The following is a 20,308-nucleotide window of genomic DNA, read 5'->3' as shown; positions in this document are numbered from 1 at the left end:
CGTCGACTTCCCTCGTTCTCTTACGAGCTCGTTGAAGGCGTGGAGCGTTTCTGGAAGGTATGCAGATCAGACACCTCTCGTCGTTCCTTCCCAATAACTCATGTTATTTTGTTACACAACACGTCAAAGCCAGAAGCAAAAATAAAAATATGCAGGGGCGTTTCACTTCCCATTTAAACGTTCCTCCCATATAATCATTAGAGACGGTTTGTTAAGAGCTCCTAAGAGATGGGCATACGTAAACAGGTAAAAAAGGTTCCAGCTCCAACGATGAATTTCTGTGGAGTCGGAGCGTGCTTGACGCCTTCCGTAAAGTATATTATGAATGCCATATCAAGCCCCTGCCACCATTATTTCTGACACTGATTTCTCCCCTTTAATTCCGTGTGAAAGAATCAAGAACAAAACTCATAGCATACAAGATAAAGTGTGTTAACTCCGCTTTCATTTTTCTTTCGTGTCCATCAACGTCGTTGTGCTTAGAAGTATCCACCTTCGTGTCCTCCGCCATGATGGCCTCCACCGTACGCTTTGCCTACAAGATGACGGGCACCCCATTTGAAGTTGCCATCGTGATCCGTCTTCACGAATGTGTACACTGGCCCCACGTAGCCGTGCCCTCCCCTCCTCACGCGGTGGTGCGCCGTAGTTTCCGCACTAGCTGTATCGACTGGTACCGATCGCTTGCTTCGTGGCGCTTGAACAGTCACAGGCTCTGGAGCGGAACCGTCGAAGCTACCACCGAAATCTCCTCCTCCTCCACCGCCACCGAAGTCTCCTCCACCGAATCCTCCGCCGAAGTCACCTCCTCCTCCTCCACCGAAGTCTCCACCGCCAAAGCCACCGCCTCCGAAATCTCCACCGCCGCCGCCGCCACCGAAATCACCGCCACCAAAGTCTCCGTCTTGCGCGCTCACTATGGCTACAGTCAGGCCGAACAGGAGGGCTGTCTGTAAAGTGACACAGTTCCATTATGTAGGAAGCACAAGTAAAGTGCGTAACTAGTGATAATATCCAGAGATTGTTTCCTATAAAGTCACAACCCTTTCAAAAGCTACATATCAACTGTTTCCTATAAGACACGTGGCCAGAACTTCTGATGAAACCGGCGAACCTTCCATGACGATGAAAGTCTGAGCTTGGGCTCGAGGATTAGACAGACCGACACAACCTTAGCTCAAAAGACCTATAAGGTCACGCTTTCATGGATCTTGTCCACCAGCATGCTCGCGTTTACGCTGTTTTATTTGGCATCGATTATTATTTATTAATTCGGTGCCTTCGCAGAAGGATTTCACGCTGGTGCTATCGTGACAGTTGGATTCTTGGATTCAACGGGTACAATAATACCCACCAGCTATTGCAACCATCCACATCAAGAGATTTTTTCCACATTCCAGAGATCGTTGTTTATACATGAAACAAGAAATTCCTTATGAGCGCGTTTCAACATACATTATGTAGCTCGTTAGGCCACTCCCCAGTCATCACCATAAGATAAAGTTGTTGTTGTCGCTGTTGTTAAGCTAGTACGAAACCTCATCACTTGTGGCAAAGGTGCCCTTCTCCGTGAGGCGGTGTATAGGAGAAGGTTAACATTTCAGTAAGCACGTCACAAACAATCTCCCATGATTGTAATACTCGATGAACTGACCTCAAAGTAGCTTTGTCCACCGCGTAATTATCGCGGGTTGAGATTAACGTTCAGTTACCGTTCACATGCAATCACGAGTTATATGTAGAATAATAATGTCCTCTGCTGGTTTGGAACAAGGCTCCTGCAAAACCTTGGAGATCCACGATGTTATCTTATTTCTGAAGGGCATAGCCGTTTATCGTCCTTCTATATGACAGTGAAGAGTTGGTGACGAAGCAATTGCTGTCCTCAGGAAAGACGTGCTCTGTTTCCAGGCAGCACTTGGCGTTGAAGCGCTTCTGGTTCTTCGCAAAACGTGAACATATTGATAGCGAAAGAGTTGCTTTCATTTCTGACTTCGTAAAATTTTAACGGGTTAGCGTATATGTCGGAGGAATTTTTCCTGACGATACGAAACTATATATTCGTCAGTAGATCGGAACGAGATACTGCTGGAAGGCTTCCATGACATACTATATGAACTCCCGTATGTTCATCATTTTCGGGCGGTAATTCTCCTAGGCGCACCGCGGCTCACACCTGTCAATTCGCCATACAGACCATAGAACTCACCTTGTAGAAGAATGCCATCTCGAACCGGCTGTGCTCCCTGAGGTTCCTGCAACAACTATACGACTGCAAGAACACTCAGCACCTTATATATACCCGTTCACCGATGAGAGGAAACACGCTTTGGCTCGATGGCGTTGTTCATCGAGCATTGGCAAAATTTACTTTCGCTCTTTTTCACCAGTGTGTTGGTCTTTCTTTCTTTCTTTTCTCTTTTTTCTCCACTTTGCCTGTCTGTCATTATGCGGACGTTTTCCTACGTGTGAAAGTATACTTTCGGTTTCGGTCTCGTGGTCAAAAGAGACAATGGCTGTTCCGCTTCAGAGATTACAACTTTCCGATCCAGGCTCAGCATTTTACTACTTTTTCTGGTAAAAAAAAAAGCCATACTTACGGCGCAATGCAGTTGTCCAATAAGCGTGTGCGAGCTTTCACCGTGAGCGTATTGTTCTCTGAAATGCGAAAGTCATTCACCCGTATCTGCCTGGAGCTCTCAAATGTGGTTGCCGATTTCTGCATCAATCCGAGCAAGGTTGAATCGGTTCCTGTCTGTGGAAAAGTGATTGAGAGGGCATTAGCGTGTCGTGAGACGGCGACTTTCCGTATGTTGTCCTTTAATTGCGGTGTGAGTTGGGGATAAACATATGCAATCATGCTCTGTACACAAGCAACGTGTGAGTGAACACATAGAAAACCGGTTCTGTTCCGGAAATCAGCGAGAGTCTACTCCGGAAGTGTCACCTATACCTAATTAAAATTATCCGCACGACAGCTGTCCTGCCCAGATTGCTCTGGGCATACTTTTCATCCTCATAAACTACTGCTTGGGGGTTCGCTTGGTAGCGACCATAGGCGCCGAGTGCGGGGAGGCTTGTGGGCTTGAGCACCCCCGAAACTTTCTTAGGGGGGACCAGGCCCCCCTCCGGGAATCTGCCCAGCTGACACTCAAGATGAAAGTTTCGAGGGATATCCTAAGAATCGATCGCGTGTTGCATGCGAGTGATGATGAGAATCCTGTAAAAGTTCGTCTCATAACGTCACAACACGAAATTCCTGATACCATGCTCGACCTCTCTGTATGAGGGGGGGGGGGGGGGGGTTGTGCCCCGGCCCCCTCCGGCAGATTGAAAACTCCCCGCCTATGGTAGCGACAGTTCACTTTTCAGTGCGGGTACCTGTACTGAAGCAACAGAAGGCAAATACAAAGCCGCTTGGATGTCTGCTCTACTCTTCAGCTCTGGTACCCCTATGTTAGCAGTACGATTTTATATTTAACCAAAGCCACGTTCGTGAATCGATTGCTTACTGTGTAACCAAGTAAATCATCTTTAACTTTGGTTCGGAGCTAGATGGGCTGAAGGAGGAGCCATTTTTTATGTATCCTGCTTTATAACATGAAATTATGAATCACAGGATTGGACATGCTTGCCGCTAGGTGTATTTATGCATGGTTCCTATATCAGTGTGCGAGCAGGGAGAACATTTCGTAACGAACTTGCTGAAGGATGGTCACGGATGTGTCCTTCCCACTCATCAGTCGTTATCCTTTTTCGGGATTGATATCGGTGGCACCATGTATCCTTGGGCGCACTAAGACCCCCTATTAACAAAATGTATTGCATGTATTGTTACGAGTGTTTGAGAACTCAGAGTAGAAGAAATTTGGACGAATAAATATGTCTCGTAGATGCAACCGGTAACTGCTGATGTTTACAAATGTCTTCGCTTGCTGCTCACTCTGCATGACTTTAAATTCCCAGATCAGCATTCCTGGATCCGTTGGCAATGCACACCTGCTTATCCCAGGGTTGTGTGTTCGAACCCAGCCGAGGACGCCAGCAATTTGATGCGCGTGGTACAAGTACGGGAACGGTTATATCCGAGGATCCGCGCGCCATTTGGACGGAAATTTTAAAAATGTGTGATATTCGGTTGATCTGGGATGATCATGTAATCACTAAGCTTTCCAGGATTACTAGAATAATTGACTACATGTTGAGCTCCATTATCATCTCTGTTCTCTGGGCATCATCTCTTTGTTGTTTCATCATCTCATCATCTGTTTGTACTTTCTGTGTGTAAGTGTACTGGGGTAGCCAGTTCGACATCGTCGAAACTCACATCCACATTTTTTTTTTCTTTATCACATCACATCACATCACCGGAATAATTTCTAAGCAACGTTATCTTCTTCCTGCTAGCGTCAAATTCACCCTGCACAACTCGCTGTTCCTGTCTCACTTGAACTATACGCCCGCTTAGTATGGGGTACAACCACTATCTCAAATGAGAACAAAATGTATACCTTACAGAAAAAGGCATTACGTGCGATGTGTACTAACAATTTTGTTGCTCGTAACAGCTGACTTATTTAAGAAATATACCATTATAAATATGCTATTTAAGTTGGACGACGTAAGGGTACTTCACTGTTATAAGAAGGAAACTGAAAAAAAAAAAAAAAAGAAGCTATAATTAACATAAGACTTGTCTTCGTGACATCGTGACTTGTCTTCGTCAGAAGCTATATATGTACCCCGGTATAGACGATGGGAAGACTGATATGTCCACACGTTTCGTACGAATTATGGCGTACGGAATCTGCGCAATACACTATACCGCGGATTCTAAACCATTGCATTGACCTTAATGTAGATACTGTGCACACCTCACGTAAGCAATTGCTGCAGATACTTGCCGAATGGTAAAGGTGGTTGCGAAACAGTAAGGCTTTTCTCGAAACCATTTTCGTTTTTGTTTGTTTGTTTGTGATATTTGTAGCTGTGTCATGTTTCAATTTGTCAATACTTCTAATGTTACCACGTATAGTACCATTTGTTCTTGTTGTATGTAGCATTATGATATTTAGTATGCTTTTCGATTGTTTATATCCTACATAGTTATGTGTCTAACATTGTTCCCGTGACACTCGTTTTGGTATACATGCTGCCTCCTTCTAATGTCGGCCGGAGACAAGCTGCCTCTGTAACTTTTTTCCTCGACCCCGCCCATTGTGCTGAATGGGAAATAAACTAAATGAAAACTAGAAATAAATGGAGTTTGAAAATGCGGATAAAATGCCGATAAAGCCGCTCGATATTGGCGCAATATTCGCATTCTATATCCGCAAGTGAGAATTAGTGTCTCTGCCGACGTCTCCTAGATGGAGCCATACTTGCGAGCGCACTTGGAATTCAAAATGGTGACGAACACCGTCATCCAATTACATTCCTTTAACTGCTATCATTGGACTACTGGGGATGAAATAATGTGTCTGAGCAGCTTGTACACACACAAGTAAACACATTTTTATCATGTAGGTCCTTTCCCCACAAATTTATTTCCGCATTATTTCGCATTATTTCCGTGTTAGCGCCGCGAAGTAACTGTGGCCATGAGCGGCGTACAGACCTGGAAAGAAGGAAGGAATCGAGGGCAGGGGGTTAGTATGCGTCCTGGGCTGACTTCAGGGGGAATTATGTCGACATTCGTCTGGAAAGTCTGCCGAAAAACCCAGCTAAGACCTCAGACAGCACAGTGGGTGCGGGGACTGGAACCCCCATCACCCCCCATGTAGTCTCGGCGCGGAACTAATGTCGTTGCGGATGCGTTCGCTGATCCTAGCTGCGGGGGTGCCGTGCGGGTGCGGATATTATTAGTCTTACCCGTTCTCACCTCTGTAACAATGAACCACTTTCATCGCAATATGGCAGTCGTCGGAAAAGCTAAAGAGTTCCTGTGGTCCAGGCTCAGAATAATTGAATGGCTATCTGCAACAATGATGTAAGTGAAAATTTGCACTTTGAACAAATTAGAAATATTAGAAATAATGAAAACAATTTTTTTTAAACTGGAAATTACTGCACCGATTTTCAAACGCAGCAGTGCTCATGTTCTTTACGCATGTATGTGAAGTAGGCCTGTATTTACAGACCTCTAAAGACTTCTCTTGAAAGCAATGCAAATTGGTTCGCATCGTTATTGCAGAGAGGCATTCAATTACTTTCCGCCCTGCTCACCTTTAAGACCCAGTCGGCTCGTTTGCGTCGTTCAACCAAGGTTTTTAATCATTCCTCATTAATCATGTCCTTCGCGCTAAATTTTATCTGTGAGTGCTCGTGACTCGCACTAGATCCATGTGATTGGTAGAGGTATCGAGATGCCCGAATATGTGCTTGCTGGAAATCTCATAGTTGTACTTTCAATGCACTCAATTATGGGATGTAGCCGGGTAGAAATCCAGCGAACCGGTATGGTGGCTAGATGAATATTGTCTGGTGTGAGGAGCGCCGCAGCCGGGCGGCCCGTTCGCGGAAGACGCCGTCAGGTGGCGCGCCAACACGGATGTATGCAGAGCCGTATATTAAAAGGGAGTCTGGCCATTAATGGGTCATGCCTATACCTGAAGCTCCACCCACTTTTTCAGCTTTCCGGCCAATGAGGTGTTGAAATATGGGGCGCTATCAATCAGCCTATCCTCACTATTTGCCCCCCCCCCCCTATCCAACATGGGCAGCGCCATTTTGGGTGGCAAGTGGATTGGATGGGATTGAAATGGATACCTCTCGCAATCTCCAAAAGTAGTGGATTGTTGGTGCAAATTTGATAAGCGCCACCTAGGGAGCGTAAGGCACGTCGGGAATTGTCGTCTGCTTCCGTCGTTGTACCGCTGCCGGCAGAACCACCTGTTGGGACACATTCTGTTGTCGGTATGATTTTTAAACAAATCTACATGAATAGTTGGAATATAAGAGGCAAGAATGTTTATATCCATGAAATCCAGCTGTTAAAAATAATATTGTACAGCACAGCGCCGTTTTTGTTACGATTTCGTTGTGATCGCCGTGTTCACTAGGCCTAACACCGGCGACAAAACGCACTATTTTCAGTTAGATATTGATGGATGAGCATAAGTTGAAACTGATTTCTGAGAAATTTATATTATGATGTACATTTGCAGCGTAAAATCAGGTTAGTCTGTGAAAATTTTTTGTCACGAAATCCCCGCTTCACTGTGTTTGTTTTCGTCGCCATTTTGGGTGGCAGTATGGTGTCATGGCGACCCCCTTGGTAAAAAGCAAACCAATCAGAGGAGCGAAACTGTGATTGACAGGTCAAGCCTCTTTTTGTGACTCCTCCCAATGGCCAGACTCCCTTTTAATATACGGCTCTGGATGTATGCGAAGCATGATGCGAAGATTCTCCCGAACGCTCCCGAAGCGTGTCTGCTGAACGGGCCGTTTTCGCCCGTGTGGCCGAGAAGTCTTGCGGAGGAATGTAACAGTGAGGGGTAAATATCAATGGAAACCGAACAGCTTAAAACACATTGAAGATCGCTTATCCAAGCATGCAAAGGATCAGGTGCTCAGCTTGGTATGTCCCATGCGTAGCTCGGACGTGACAGACCTGATGGCAACCTCCCCTTTCAACTTTTATATCTCTTCTTTTTATCAGGTTATTTTTTTTGTTCATTCTTACTTTTAGTTTTCTTTTTTTAATGTCATAACAACAAGGCCGGTTGATCTTTCTTTTTGTTCCTCGATGTATAAAGTTTCCTATCAGTCAGTGAAGACACGATCATCTGCAAATCTCAACCTGGCAATGCCAAAACAAGATTTATTATACACAGCAATAGAAATAACCTGTTTCGTCCCCTCATCATGATATATATGTACATACATATGCACACAATGAAAACAAAGAACATCTTTACACGAGTCTGAATGCTCACATAAGTGTATTCACTGGAGACGCGCCTCCTTTGAAAGGTTCTGCTTTTGCTCCGCTCTGCGCGAGAACGGTTAATGCTCTTTACGAGGAAGTGCATTCTCATCACAGCATAGAATTTTACAATGTTCATCGTGAAATATTCACTATGGGCTTGACGGCCAACATTCCCCTCGGCCAACAATCCCCTAGCCAGTGATGGGCAAAGTACCTTGCGTCATTAGTACTTCAAGTAAAGTACAAAGTACTAGGCAAAGCACTTCAAGTATTCATCATGTACATTGTGAATTTAATTTGTATCACTTCGCATTTTACTGTTTAGTATATGTGTCTTGCTTTTTTGACAAAACTTTGGCGAGCCGGCACTTCGTCGTCTACAGTCGAGGGATGGCGCAGCGAGCGGAATGGTTTGCGCAGTCACCGCTTCATAACATTTTGGCGCTTGCTTGGAAATGCAGTACCGCTGATGTGACGTATTCTTTTTGTGTTATGTTTGTTTTCTCTTGGCGCGGGACGGGTCAAGCGAAATTTTGTGCAAACATATGACCGCTCGTGCTCATCCATGCCAAGTCCAATACTGTAAACACGCATATTGCGCTCAGCCAGACGGAACAATTAGTGGCGCGGCTTTTGAATGCGCACAGGCTGTCCAGCTGTCTCCTGAACTTCTTCGTTGATCTGTTGCTGTTCCGTGCTGTGCTGTTGTCGGGCGAAGGATTAGTCACCAATCGTTTCGCGTGATTTCTGCAATGTTTGCGCACTCTCGTAACACAAAAAACCTAAGTTGGAGGGGACGCGGTTGAAACAAGTTTGTGTCGACATGTTATAGCCTACCGACATTACTCAGAAATTGCGAAACGAAACCGCAACCTATTTTCTTTATTTCCTGTCATCCTGGGCTTACAAATTACAGACCACGTTGTGGTGGTGCAAAACGCTTCATTTACTTGCACAGTCAACGGAAATGAAATAAAACTGCAAAGAGGCTGCATAGCATTTCCCATGTCATTGGACGTCAGTGGAGGAGGAGGAGAAAGGCAAAAGAGAAGAAGAAAAGGGAAGAAAAGCAGGCTAGGGGAGAAAAATGTGTGTGCGTGGACCATACAGCTGCTTGGAATGTAAAGTGCGAATGGATGTTTCCAGTTTGGTCGAGTATATAATTCGGGTCTGTTGTGCTCATCCTGGTCGTCACTAACCACGGCCCCAGACTTCGCCCATGTACAGTTCAGCACGCCGTGAACTGGGTCTTTGATGTCCCATTCGTCTGGAGATTACCTTCAGCTCGTGGATCTCGGAGTGAGAGCATTTCATAACATCAATGTCCCATCAATATGAACTTAATCAGATGACATAATTTGCAGTTACATGTAGAGAGGTAATCTGTCAACTGGCCTGTGATTGTATATTATACCCTGAATGATCGAAGATCACCCGCCTAGTGTGGTGTTCCGGTACCAATCTTCTACTATAACAGGCTAGGAAATTTCACGGGAGGGGGGGGGGAGTACAGACCAACTGAGATTATATATTTCTGGGCATTCCATGCTGCCTTTTGAAATACAACATGTTTAAAAAAGAATATGCAGAAAGTAAAAAAGGAAGCACAATGTAAGCCATCATTTTTATACGACTGTGATCTGCAGCAATCTAATCCATGTGACCAATTAAAAAAACGTAAAATGTAAAAATTAAAGCATGTGTGTCTTTTAGAGTGTCCATCATGTGATGCAATCACACATTGTGATATAAAATGACTATTATTTGCCAATGAAGGAAACAATATAAAAAAAAGTATAGAACCCTGCATTGGAAGAACTGAAATGACAATACCAATTCATTGTGCTGCCGGGTGCAGTATCATAATGTGTGGATGTCTATGCATTCCATTCGTTTTACATAATCATAGAAGTGTTGATACCTTTTCAACGTTCCAAGCCTTTCAACAATAAATTTGCTTCAACAAATATGATCTTTAACAGCACAAAAATCCTTTTTAGTAAAATGTCAGACGGCACTCTTGGTACTGCATCCCACCAAAAGCGCTAAAATGACGGCAAGAAGACGAAAACACACAGATAGCGCTATCCGTGTGTTTTCGTTTTCTTGTTGTCATTTTAGCTCTTTTTGTAGGGTGCATTTTTGATACTCTTTTGTGACTTTTTGTCTGGAGTCCAGTTTGGGTACTTGAGTACTTGATGGGAAAGTACTCGGAAAAGAGTACTTTAAGTACGGTACAAAGTACACGGCCTAAAATGTACTTACGGTAAAGTACAAGTACACAGAAATGTACTTAAAGTACTACTTGGGTACTTGGTACATCAAGTACTGCCCATCACTGCCCATAGCACATGCCATGACTTCTAGTATAGGCTGTCTGCATGCCCTTTACGGCATGAAAAGAACCTTGTGAAGGTATCTTCAAGTTTGGAGATAAGCTTGAAGAGTGTTTCTGAACAGTAGCGTAGGCCACCCCTGTTGAATTCTTTCATGTACGACGACGGATGGCCTGCGCTCTGTTCGTTTTTGCACGGTGCTTTTTCTTCACACTGGCGTTAGACGTATTCTCAAGGTTCACCATTCCACAAAGCAGTGCACCGCCGACGATAAAGTAAAATAAAGCACTTCAAAGACGCGACAGCGTCGTTATCCCACCCTCTGATACGTCACGCACGAAAGAACTCCGCCCGGGGACTAGCCAGAGCGCGCAGAAACTAGCATACATCCGTGGAGCAGCGCGCCTAGTGGCCGTCTTCCGCAACAGTCCCGCACCGTCGGGTAGGAGGCTGCGCCCGCTCCTCACACCAGACAACATTCATCTAGCCACCATAGAACCGGTAAGGAAGTATGAAGAGAATTGCCTCAGGACGACAGCCGCCAATACTTCGAACAGAGACTGTTCTTCTGCTTCTTCTCCAATGGTGGGATGGTTTTTCAAGCATCTGGTCGGCCGCTCCGACTCTATGCTCTGCTCTCGCTGTGCTGTTTTGGTGGATACCAAGCATGTGCCATCTTTACACCTCCCAAAGAGCAGCTCTACAGTGTCGCCTGCAATCGATCGCGGTCGCACTATTCACATTGGCAACCATCCTTGGCCCTTGGTCTAACCAGATCGACCATCGCCAAGCTCTTGAGTACTTCCAGATTTCTCTCCGGGACACCGGTCTCCTCTCTACCCTTGTGCCCACATACCTGTGTGCTGTGTTTTTGTGTGTTGTGTTTTTGCCTAGCGTTCTGTTGATGTCTCACTGACTCCACTGACTATCGACCCTTACACAGCGTCGTTCATCACCTCATCATCAGGACACATCTAATCCTGCCCATTGTACCTTGTGGTAGTGGGCCACACCTCATCTGGCGAATTTCCCCATTCATCATTATTAATTTATCTGTTGTTGTTGTTGTACTCAATGGTCACACCTCCAAGCAGTGGACCCGTCCTTATCATTTAAGATGCCAGACGGCTTCCCTCGCAGCTGTATCACTTCTGCGGCGTCTACGACTCAACGTCGCCTTGCCCAGCTTGCCACACCCCAGCAACGATTCCCCTTATCATCGAGGACTGTGACCGGTACACGTGTGAACGCCGCTTCGACGCCAACTTGGGCTCCTTGACCATAGACCAGTGCTCCCTAAACTTCGCCGACCTGCAGACCACAAAAATGTAAACGACACCGTCGCGACCCCCCCCCCCCCCCGTTTTCCTCCTCGCGATGCCGGACGTCTTCGTCTTCCGATCTCAGCGCATGAACGCCAGCGAAAACGGTACTCTGACATTTTATTGGAGCTACATTCAGAGCGAGTTCCCTGGGCCAAAACGTCTTGGGGTGCGTTGAGTAGTGGCTCTATCTAACGCGCTCGATGGGTACTCTGAACCCTCGTACTCCGGCGCGTCTGCTAAACGGTCTTTCAGATCCACGAGCGCCCAGGTGAAGTTTCCAAGGACGCCCACTGGTTTTGCGGCCTCCCCCTTCCTCCGTACTTCACGGAGCAGGGGGCTTAATCGCTTCATTGTCGTTACGGTCGTTACAAGCTAAGGAGTGGCGGGAAATTCAAAAAGGCGGGTGGGAAATTTAAAAAGGTGGGCACGTGATAGAACACGTGCACGGCGCTCTTCGCGCGATACGTGAAGGCCGTGGTACACGTCACGCGCAATGTGTCACGTGCCCACCTTTTTGAATTTCCCGCCACTCGTTAGAGCAGCTCTTACGCTGGAGCCGCTCATAGCCACAGTTGCTTTGCGGCGCTAACGTGGAATTTAAAAAAAAAACTTACGCTGGAGCGTGAGAGTTCATCGAGAGCTCAACGCTCCCGAAAACGAGTAACACCGTTTAGTAAAAAGGGGCGTGCTCCCGGTGCTTTGCACAATGGCAGGCGCGCTATCTCTGACGCAGCGCTTGTGCTTCCTGACTCCACAGATGATTTTCGTTTTGACAGCGGTCAGAAATAGTTCAATTATAAAACAGCTGTGTGGCACGCAGAAGTCTGAAACCACAAGCATGAACGTGCATGCGACGCTCACCGACAACGCAGGCGATACGGTTTTCTTAGGATTTTGGCGTATGCACTAATTCGAGAAGACGCCACTGCGCTGTGCACCGTGAAGGCGGGGCGTCCGTGCACTCTTAAAAATGAACTTCACCACATAGCACGCTCCTAGCCAACCATCACCCCGAATGACAACGTTTTCGCCCCTGATTTGTTGAAAACGGGAGGAGGAGCCTATTTTGTGCCTCCTCTCCCTTTTTCCCTCCCTTTTTCATCAAATCAGGGGCGAGAACGTTGTCATTCGGGATGGTGGTTGGCTAGGAGCGTGCTATGTGGTGAAGTTCATTTTTAAGAGTGTGTATGCCGCGATCACAGGGGTGACACTAACCCGCCATTGTTGTAACTACCCTCAAGCGGGTGCTTTTGGCAAAACTGCAATCTTGTCCTGGTCGCACGTCGTAGCAAACGTGATTTTAAGGTCATGTGACTCTGTTTACATGTCGTTTTGCCGCTTACCGACATATTTTCACCGTCTTAACACCAAGAGATGGACGTATTTTGCCAGCGTAAAGTATGCGGTGCTTCTTCCGCAACATGGTAGCCCATTTCACCTTAGTTTAAGTACATCGCATCTGCTCGGTAAGTCTTAACGCGCGGTGGTCATCCCATCTTTGGAAGTTGTCAACAATACGAGGCTTTATGTGTAAAACTGCGTGTTTTACTGCGAGATTATCGGATAAAAATAATTACCGTGATCGAAAAACATCCAAAACGTCGTCCAGAAACAACAACCGCATTGTTTACAAACGGTCTGGCCGCCGATCACGGGCGCCGCCATCTTTAAGGTCACGTGTGCCTTGACGTGTGCTGTGACGTACGACCAGGACCTGTCCAGGATGCATTGCGTTCGCCCAGCACGCTTTCGTCTACGGAACAATACATTGGATGCCCCCCCCCCCCCTGTGGCCGCGATAGACGCAGACGCCGTGGCCTTTAATGGGAGTGAGTGGAACTTACGACATACAGGGTGTCCCAGAAAACGTGTCATTGAATTATAATAAAAATACTACACCACCTAGAGTCGTGCGGTCAACGGCATTTGTTCTTACTGGGTTTTTGCCACCTCCTCATGTGATTGTCGTGTAACGTAAGTTTAATTATGTAAATTTTTGCGGGCTTAAGTCGGAAATTTGCCTAGTAAAGGTCACTTTTTTACCCCACCAATGTGAAGAGCGTGTCTAATTTACTCAAATTAATCATAGTTGACAGGGATATTCAGGAGCTATCCCATCGGAAAAAATAGCCGAACATCATGCCCGACGGAGGTCGCACAGAATAGCGCACGATGAATTTTTCAGCCCAAGCTGTGTCAGTCCGACGAAAGGAGGTGGGAGGAGGAGGAGGAGGAGGAGTGTCGTTGGGAGGAACCCGAGAGGTCTGCCTGCCTGATTAGGCGGCATGTTTCTCGGGAAGGGAAAGGTGGTGGAGAGGAGGAGAGGAAAGGGTGAAGTGGAAGACCGAGCGGAATCCGCTCGGGGGGAGGATAGCTGCGTCCATGGGCCGACTTCAGGGGAACTGTGCCGGCATACGCCTATTACACATCTGAGGGAAACCCAGGAAAAACCCCAGACGGCACAGCCGGCCCGCGGATTCGAACCGCGGACCTCCCAGTCTCCAAGCGCACGCGTTACCGCTGCGCCACCGGAAACCCAGCCCACCCCGGCATCGCAGAAAGAGATAACGCAGTCATGGCTTATCACGTCCGACTTTCGCTGGGATAATGCTTTCCCTCTCCCAATTTTAGGAACTGTTACTTTTTCTACTATCACTCTGTGGGCTGGCTTCGGAACCTCCTTTCGTCGGACTGCGAGCGATTGCGCTCAGAAAGACACCGCGCGTTATGGTCCGGTGCTCCGAAAAGCATGATATTCGGCTATTTTTTCCGATGGGATAGCTCGTGAATATCACTGTCAATTATCATGAATTTGAGTGAATTCGGCACGCTCTTCATATTGGTGGGGTAAAAAAGTGACCTTCCCTTGGCAAATTTCTGAGTTCAGTTCGCAAATATTTGCATAATTAAACTTGGGGTACATGACATTAACTTTACAAGGTGGGCAAAGCCTAATAAGAACAAATGCCGTTGACCGCATGATTCTAGGTGGCGTAGTTTTTTTATTATAATTCAATGACACGTTTTCTGGGACACCCTGTAGATTTTGGCCATCGTGCACAAGCCAAAGCGGCGTGAAAGCGTGGCTATGCGAAGCGTCGAAGGGGTCGCGAACCCCACATGCAAGCGCATTTATGAGGAACATCCGGGTCTACTGCCAAGGGCTCCCTGATAACGCAGAATAGCGGGCTCGGCTAGTGGCGGATCAAACGGGGGGGGGGGGGGGGGCGATCGCTCCGTCCCAAAACGTCAGGTCATACATTGGATTTCCCTCTCTCTCCTCCCCCGCTACGCGCTCCGACAAAGGAATGCCCCCCCCCCCCAACCGAGGGTCTGGATCCGCCAATGGTCACGACCTGGCATTTTTTCAATTTGTGGGCTGCTTCGAGACCCCCCCTGGGGGTATTAGTGCCGGGCTCTTCGCTTCCTTTTTGCTTTCGTGCAAGGCCTCCTCGAAGCGCTCTAAACAGAACTCCGGCCTGTCTTCGCCGTCGCGCTCGCCATTAATTCATCCTCTCATATTAACCTCTGTGAAGTGGGATATTTATTTTTACGCATGGCAGTTGTGGAAACACACGGTGTTGATTCCACGATCAACATTACTCTGCAATCTTGATACTCGGCCAATTTTGCCATGAACACCTTTCTTTCTTTCTTTTTTACCTGGTTGCGTTCCTGTGCCTTTCTGTTTCTCCGTTTGAGCAATTTTCCTACCTGACACGTTCGCCTGGGCGTACGGAAAGATCAGCATACACTTGAATTGTTCTAACATTTGCTCTACAATATCTAATGCGATGTAGACTTAATACACCCTAAAAAGGGAATTCCACGGCATAACACGCCTTGTGTCAGCCGTCCCGGCGGATCGAAGAAAGAGAGAGCGCGTACGCCGTTTTGTGACATTTAACGCATTCACAGTTTGCCACAACGATGTGGACACCTCCTATACTACGTGCAAGTTCTTGCAGGAGAGGGGAAAATGGGCGGAGAAATCACGTGGGCAGCGTTCCTCCACTGATCGGTCGGCGCGGAGTAACCAACGTGCTCGATGTTGTGGTTGCGGTTACATCGTTGCTTCCTTCCCACGTGAACCGACCTACGTGGACTCTCCGCGTGCAGTTTGTTGTGGTGGGGGGCGTCCAATCATGTGCCACGTTAGGTTACGTCAGAGGCTGAGGGAAAGGGGGAACTGAGGAGCTGCAGGGAATCGTGACCTGCATGCAGAGCGTATTTTCGAAAGACCAGGAAAGATAAATATATAATTCTAAATGGTGGTTTATTCTGGGCGTCTTACGCTGTGAAGTTGAGTCGTTTCGATTGTAATGAGGATGAGAATACATCATGGACAACGTAAGTATGACCTGCATTCTTTTTTTATTTTATCGACCAATTTAACAGACACAACAGCAGACAGGTGAATAACGGGGCAGTGCAGAATAAATACGCTTAACAAAAAGCGCACAACAAGCAAACAGTGTCACGAACGACACGAAAACATAGGAGGAGATCAGTCAAAGAAGAATCATTCACACCACTTCGTCCGGTCCTTCGAACAGTATTGCCACAATGCCACCAGTTTGGGTTTCTTCTCGCTTTCCAAAACTACTTCCGGTCCCATGGGTTGAGGAGGTGCAGAGATGGTGCATGCTGCACGAACTGGACTTGTCCAGGGTACGGAACAACCCTCTGGGGAGCAACTACGCGTTCATAAGAAACGACGTTGGAGACGGGTGCCTTGGGGTACGCGTAGTTGTAATAAGCGGGGTAACCAGCAGGGTATCCGGCACCGTACGGGGCATAGTACGGGTACTGGGGTAGAGCGTATTGACCGTAAACGTCGTAGGGCGAGGACACGAAATGGGCTGGTGCGGGGACACGTCCGGGCACGACTGGGTAGTTTGGCTGGAAGACCAGAGGAGCTGCCACTACGGATCCAGGAGCGACCGTCTTTTCGACGACGGTGGTCTTGGGAGGAACGAGGACGACTGATGCTGGTTTCTGAACGGTCACCAGGGGTTGTACGGGAAGGTTAAAGGCGACAGACGGCACAGGTGCGACCGAAGGAGTCTTGTTGATGGTGACGTGGGCTGGATCTTTGGGTTCGACTCCTGGTTCGTTGGTCTGGACGTCAGCGCGGAAGCCGTTCTCGTCAGCAACGTAGTTCACGACACGGACGCGTCCGTCGGCGTCGCGGATACCGTAAGAACCAGCCTTGTAACCAGCAGAGCCAGTTTCCTTGTGGAAGTTACCGCCGGATGTGTGGGAGATGTCGTAGCCGAACTGATAGTTCCCTAGGCCCTGGAAACGAGTATTTGTCAAGAAGATTGAGCAACGTGTCTGAAGTAAATCTGGCATGTTTATTGTCGTACATCTCTGTGTGCCACGAGGTTTCCCACGTAAACCACGTTTCGCGTTTCAAAGCTGCACTGTACACCAGCAAACGATGCACAAGATTGTCTCGATCGTGTTACGAGTAGATGCCAGAGGTCGGCACAGGTGAATCCCGCTCACTCATGTGCTCACTCATCTCCCACTCAGCTCTCCATTTGCTCAATCATGCTCAGCTCCACTCGCCACATTTAGCATGCTCATGAGTGATTTTCGTCAGATGCACGTGTAATAGTGGTAAAGATAGTCGATGAAGCGGCAAGCGCGCCTCGTAGTCTTTAAATGACTTTATGACCGTTCGCTACATTGAAATAGGATCAGTGAAAAAGTGTTCTGAATCGTTGTGTAATAGCTGAGACAATGAAACATCGAACGTTGACGAAGAGAACACTTGAACCTTGTAATGCCCAGTTGTATACTTCGATTAAATAATGCACGATTGTTGACGAAAAAGCACCACCATCAGTGGCGTGAACCCACACACTGCGATCTCCGGTAAGACATGGTGCCAGTTACACTATGCTAGCTACCCCCTCACAGACGTACCAAGCTGCCGTTAGAAAGACTTGAGTCTCGAGGGTGACTACGTGTCCATGTGCTTTCCTATACCATGACAGAATAACTGGTAGCATCACTGGACGGAGACCGGGATGTAGGGGGCTACGGATTCTACTAAGTGCCTTTTCGTCAGCTGTTATTCTTAAATCATTGTTAATCGATCATGAGTGCTCAACCCTCCTTGTCCCCCTTGCTACAATACTAAACAATTAACAATGCGCATTCGGTGTGCAGTGAGTATAGGACTGGATGACTTATAACGGAATAAGTATTAGAAGTGTACACTTACATCTTCCGACTTGTAGTGGGTGCTGGTGCCCTCTCCTTCCACGACGGGTACTGCCACAGCAGGCACAGTACCCCCGTTCGCGAACGCTGCTAGGGTGGCGAATACTATGACGAACTGCGTAAAGCGAGAGAGAGAGAGAGAAACATACGTCAGTTACATCAGGTTATAACTTTACAACACTAATCTTGAATATGGAGTGCAATGCGAGCATTAATTCACACTAAATGTGAATTAAAGTGAGTGCTTACGAGACGAATCCTAAAAGGTATTTTTGATGTATTAGTGTTCTTTTGCAATGCACTGTCTTTGAGGGTTCAAAGGTGCCGAACTGTTCAGGATTACTTGATGAAATACTATAGTACTATTGAAAACAAATCCATACAAAAGTTACTAGAAGGAAGATTTCCGAACAGCCACAATGATATGAGAGGAGTCTTTGTTGATGGGTTCTGGAAATAAAATCAGGAACGGCTAAACGTTTGACACATTTTACATGAACAATCTCAAATTTGTGTTCTCACAACTTTACATTAAGATTACTCAGAACACTTGATGAAAACAGTACTAGTATTTGCCACTCATAAGTCTACAGCACATTGCCAATAAATCATACTGTCCGATAGCACCATCTACAACACCAAACCACTCGGAGTACCTTCATGTCGGCAGCTTCTTCCTTGAACCTAACAAAGCTCTGTATGCCTTCCACACTGGCAGATACCGCTTTTAAACCCTTCTGGCCCAGTCACGTGATTGAACTACACCCCACGACACCTCCACGACATAATCGAGAGGCCAAAGAACGACGACAAACAGAAAATACATCTATAGACCACGACACACCCACTTTATCTCCAACCCCCATCCTCACTTTTTCACTCTCTTAACCTTTTTATCAAAGCCCGTATTATAACACTCGCTCAGATCCGGTATATGTGCATAATAGCCTAAAATAACCGCCTCACCCCTTTCTTTCTCGTACACAAAAAAGCAAAACGAAAAAAAAAAGGAAAAATAAAGTTTGATAGCGACGAAACATTCGATTTGCAGAATTTATTGCCTTCATCGACAAGTCTCGTACCGTACTGGCTATGATTCGTGAATGCAGACGACAAAAATGGTAAATTGCAGAATACCCAGTTGGATACTTTCGCTTTCGGCTTTGTAAAACGAGAATGAATGAAAGCGACAAGGTCAAGGTTTTTGTAGTTTTGCGTCCAGTTTCGGATATTTGAATGGTGAGGAATTAAGAGAAACGCTATTAACAGTGGGTGGCGCCCACAAGCGGCGAAGGAGTGTACGAGTCGTGGGATCTCCAGAAAGAGCCAGGGAGCGGTCAACTTGTCTGCCATCCCACGGCTTGACCGGACCGTCGCTCCGGAAGTGACCGATGGTTTTCTGGTGTATATGTACGATAAGTATTTGAATTAAAGGGTTTCTTAACCTCCGTATTGCGACTGAGTAGAGGCGGTCGAGGCGAACGTGGAAATACTTTTTTTTTTTTTTTGTCGACGGGTGTCTAGAGAGATAGATTTTAGTTATTTTATCATCGAATTTCGCCTTCACTTTTGGTCCTTTGTTAGCGTCGCTTTCTCGTCATGAAATATGGATCAGTGTACCTTTCGCTTTTGGCTAGAATTTTCAAATAGCCAGCTTTAGACCGAGCTTAGTGTAGTGAATCATAATTACTCCGATAAAGAAGGTAACCTATACTGTGAATTGATTACTTCCAGGATTACTTTCGATGCGATTGCAACTTTGTACTGTTTCGATGTGATTGTAACTGTTTTGCGAGTAATCTGTAACGCAGCTGAAGTTACTTTTTGAATTACTTTCGATTATTTATATATACAAGTTCTCAGGTTTCTTCTATTGAAACAGTGCAGAAGTTTACCGCTATCTTGTATGATAAATACTTTGAACGTGTTTTTTTTATAATTATCTCACTGTACTTCACATGATTAACATGCCTACTTTGTCTTCTAGAAAAACACTTGGAGACCTTTTTCGTTTTACATAAATTAATTCAGAACGTTATTGATTCTCCCAGTCTCCTTAATAATGTTTGTTTTTAAGTGCCAAGTAAACACACGCGTTCTTGTCTGACTTTTTACCGTTCTGTCATTTTAGTTCTGGCCCTTGGCATCGTATTCAGAGTAACTATAATGCGTCCTCCCGTGATAGTAGCATTGATAATTTTTTCGCCCTGTGGTGTGTTTAAACGTGAATTGCCTAGCTTGGTGCATTAGGCACATGATTGTTGATTTTTTTCTTATATTGCTGTAAGTTGGATAATTCCATGATAGGCAAGCAGCTTAGGCAAGTTCCATAGCTTGCCTATCATGGAATTTATCCACCAGCTAGCCTGCATTTACGCCATTCTGTTGTATGTGAATGTTTACAATGCACTATCTAGTAGGATTTTCAGATGATGGACACTTCTAAATAAATAAATAAATACTTGTACTTCGTTCCTGGGGGA

The 20,308-nt window shown here is 46.3% G+C and overlaps 2 protein-coding genes across 2 annotated transcripts; both read right to left on the bottom strand.

Moving 5' to 3' along the window:
- Window positions 1-479: 479 nt before the first annotated feature.
- Window positions 480-2,227, bottom strand: LOC135389228 (keratin, type I cytoskeletal 10-like). The gene is made up of 2 exons (XM_064619294.1): window positions 2,210-2,227; window positions 480-950 (listed from the first exon to the last, which is right to left on the bottom strand). Exons 1-2 carry the CDS (start codon window positions 2,225-2,227, stop codon window positions 480-482), a joined length of 489 nt encoding a protein of 162 aa, XP_064475364.1.
- Window positions 2,228-15,965: 13,738 nt separating this feature from the next.
- On the bottom strand, window positions 15,966-18,496 carry LOC135390074 (cuticle protein 19.8-like). Its single transcript, XM_064620084.1, has 3 exons — window positions 18,482-18,496; window positions 17,827-17,940; window positions 15,966-16,889 (listed from the first exon to the last, which is right to left on the bottom strand). Exons 1-3 carry the CDS (start codon window positions 18,485-18,487, stop codon window positions 16,194-16,196), a joined length of 816 nt encoding a protein of 271 aa, XP_064476154.1. The 5' UTR covers window positions 18,488-18,496; the 3' UTR covers window positions 15,966-16,193.
- Between the last annotated feature and the right edge of the window lie 1,812 nt (window positions 18,497-20,308).

This window comes from Ornithodoros turicata, chromosome 3 (assembly GCF_037126465.1).
Source record: "Ornithodoros turicata isolate Travis chromosome 3, ASM3712646v1, whole genome shotgun sequence".
Classification (NCBI taxonomy): Eukaryota; Metazoa; Arthropoda; class Arachnida; order Ixodida; family Argasidae; genus Ornithodoros; species Ornithodoros turicata.
The sequence above is the reverse complement of the archived record's forward strand: the minus strand, read 5'-3'. Positions and strand labels throughout refer to the sequence as shown.

What these genes read in the sequence shown, in the direction of transcription:
- LOC135390074 (XM_064620084.1), bottom strand. An exon ending in CCCACTACAAGTCGGAAGAT is followed by an intron (nt 16,890 to 17,826) that starts GTAAGTGTACAC and finishes ACTCGTTTCCAG; the next exon opens with GGCCTAGGGAACTATCAGTT.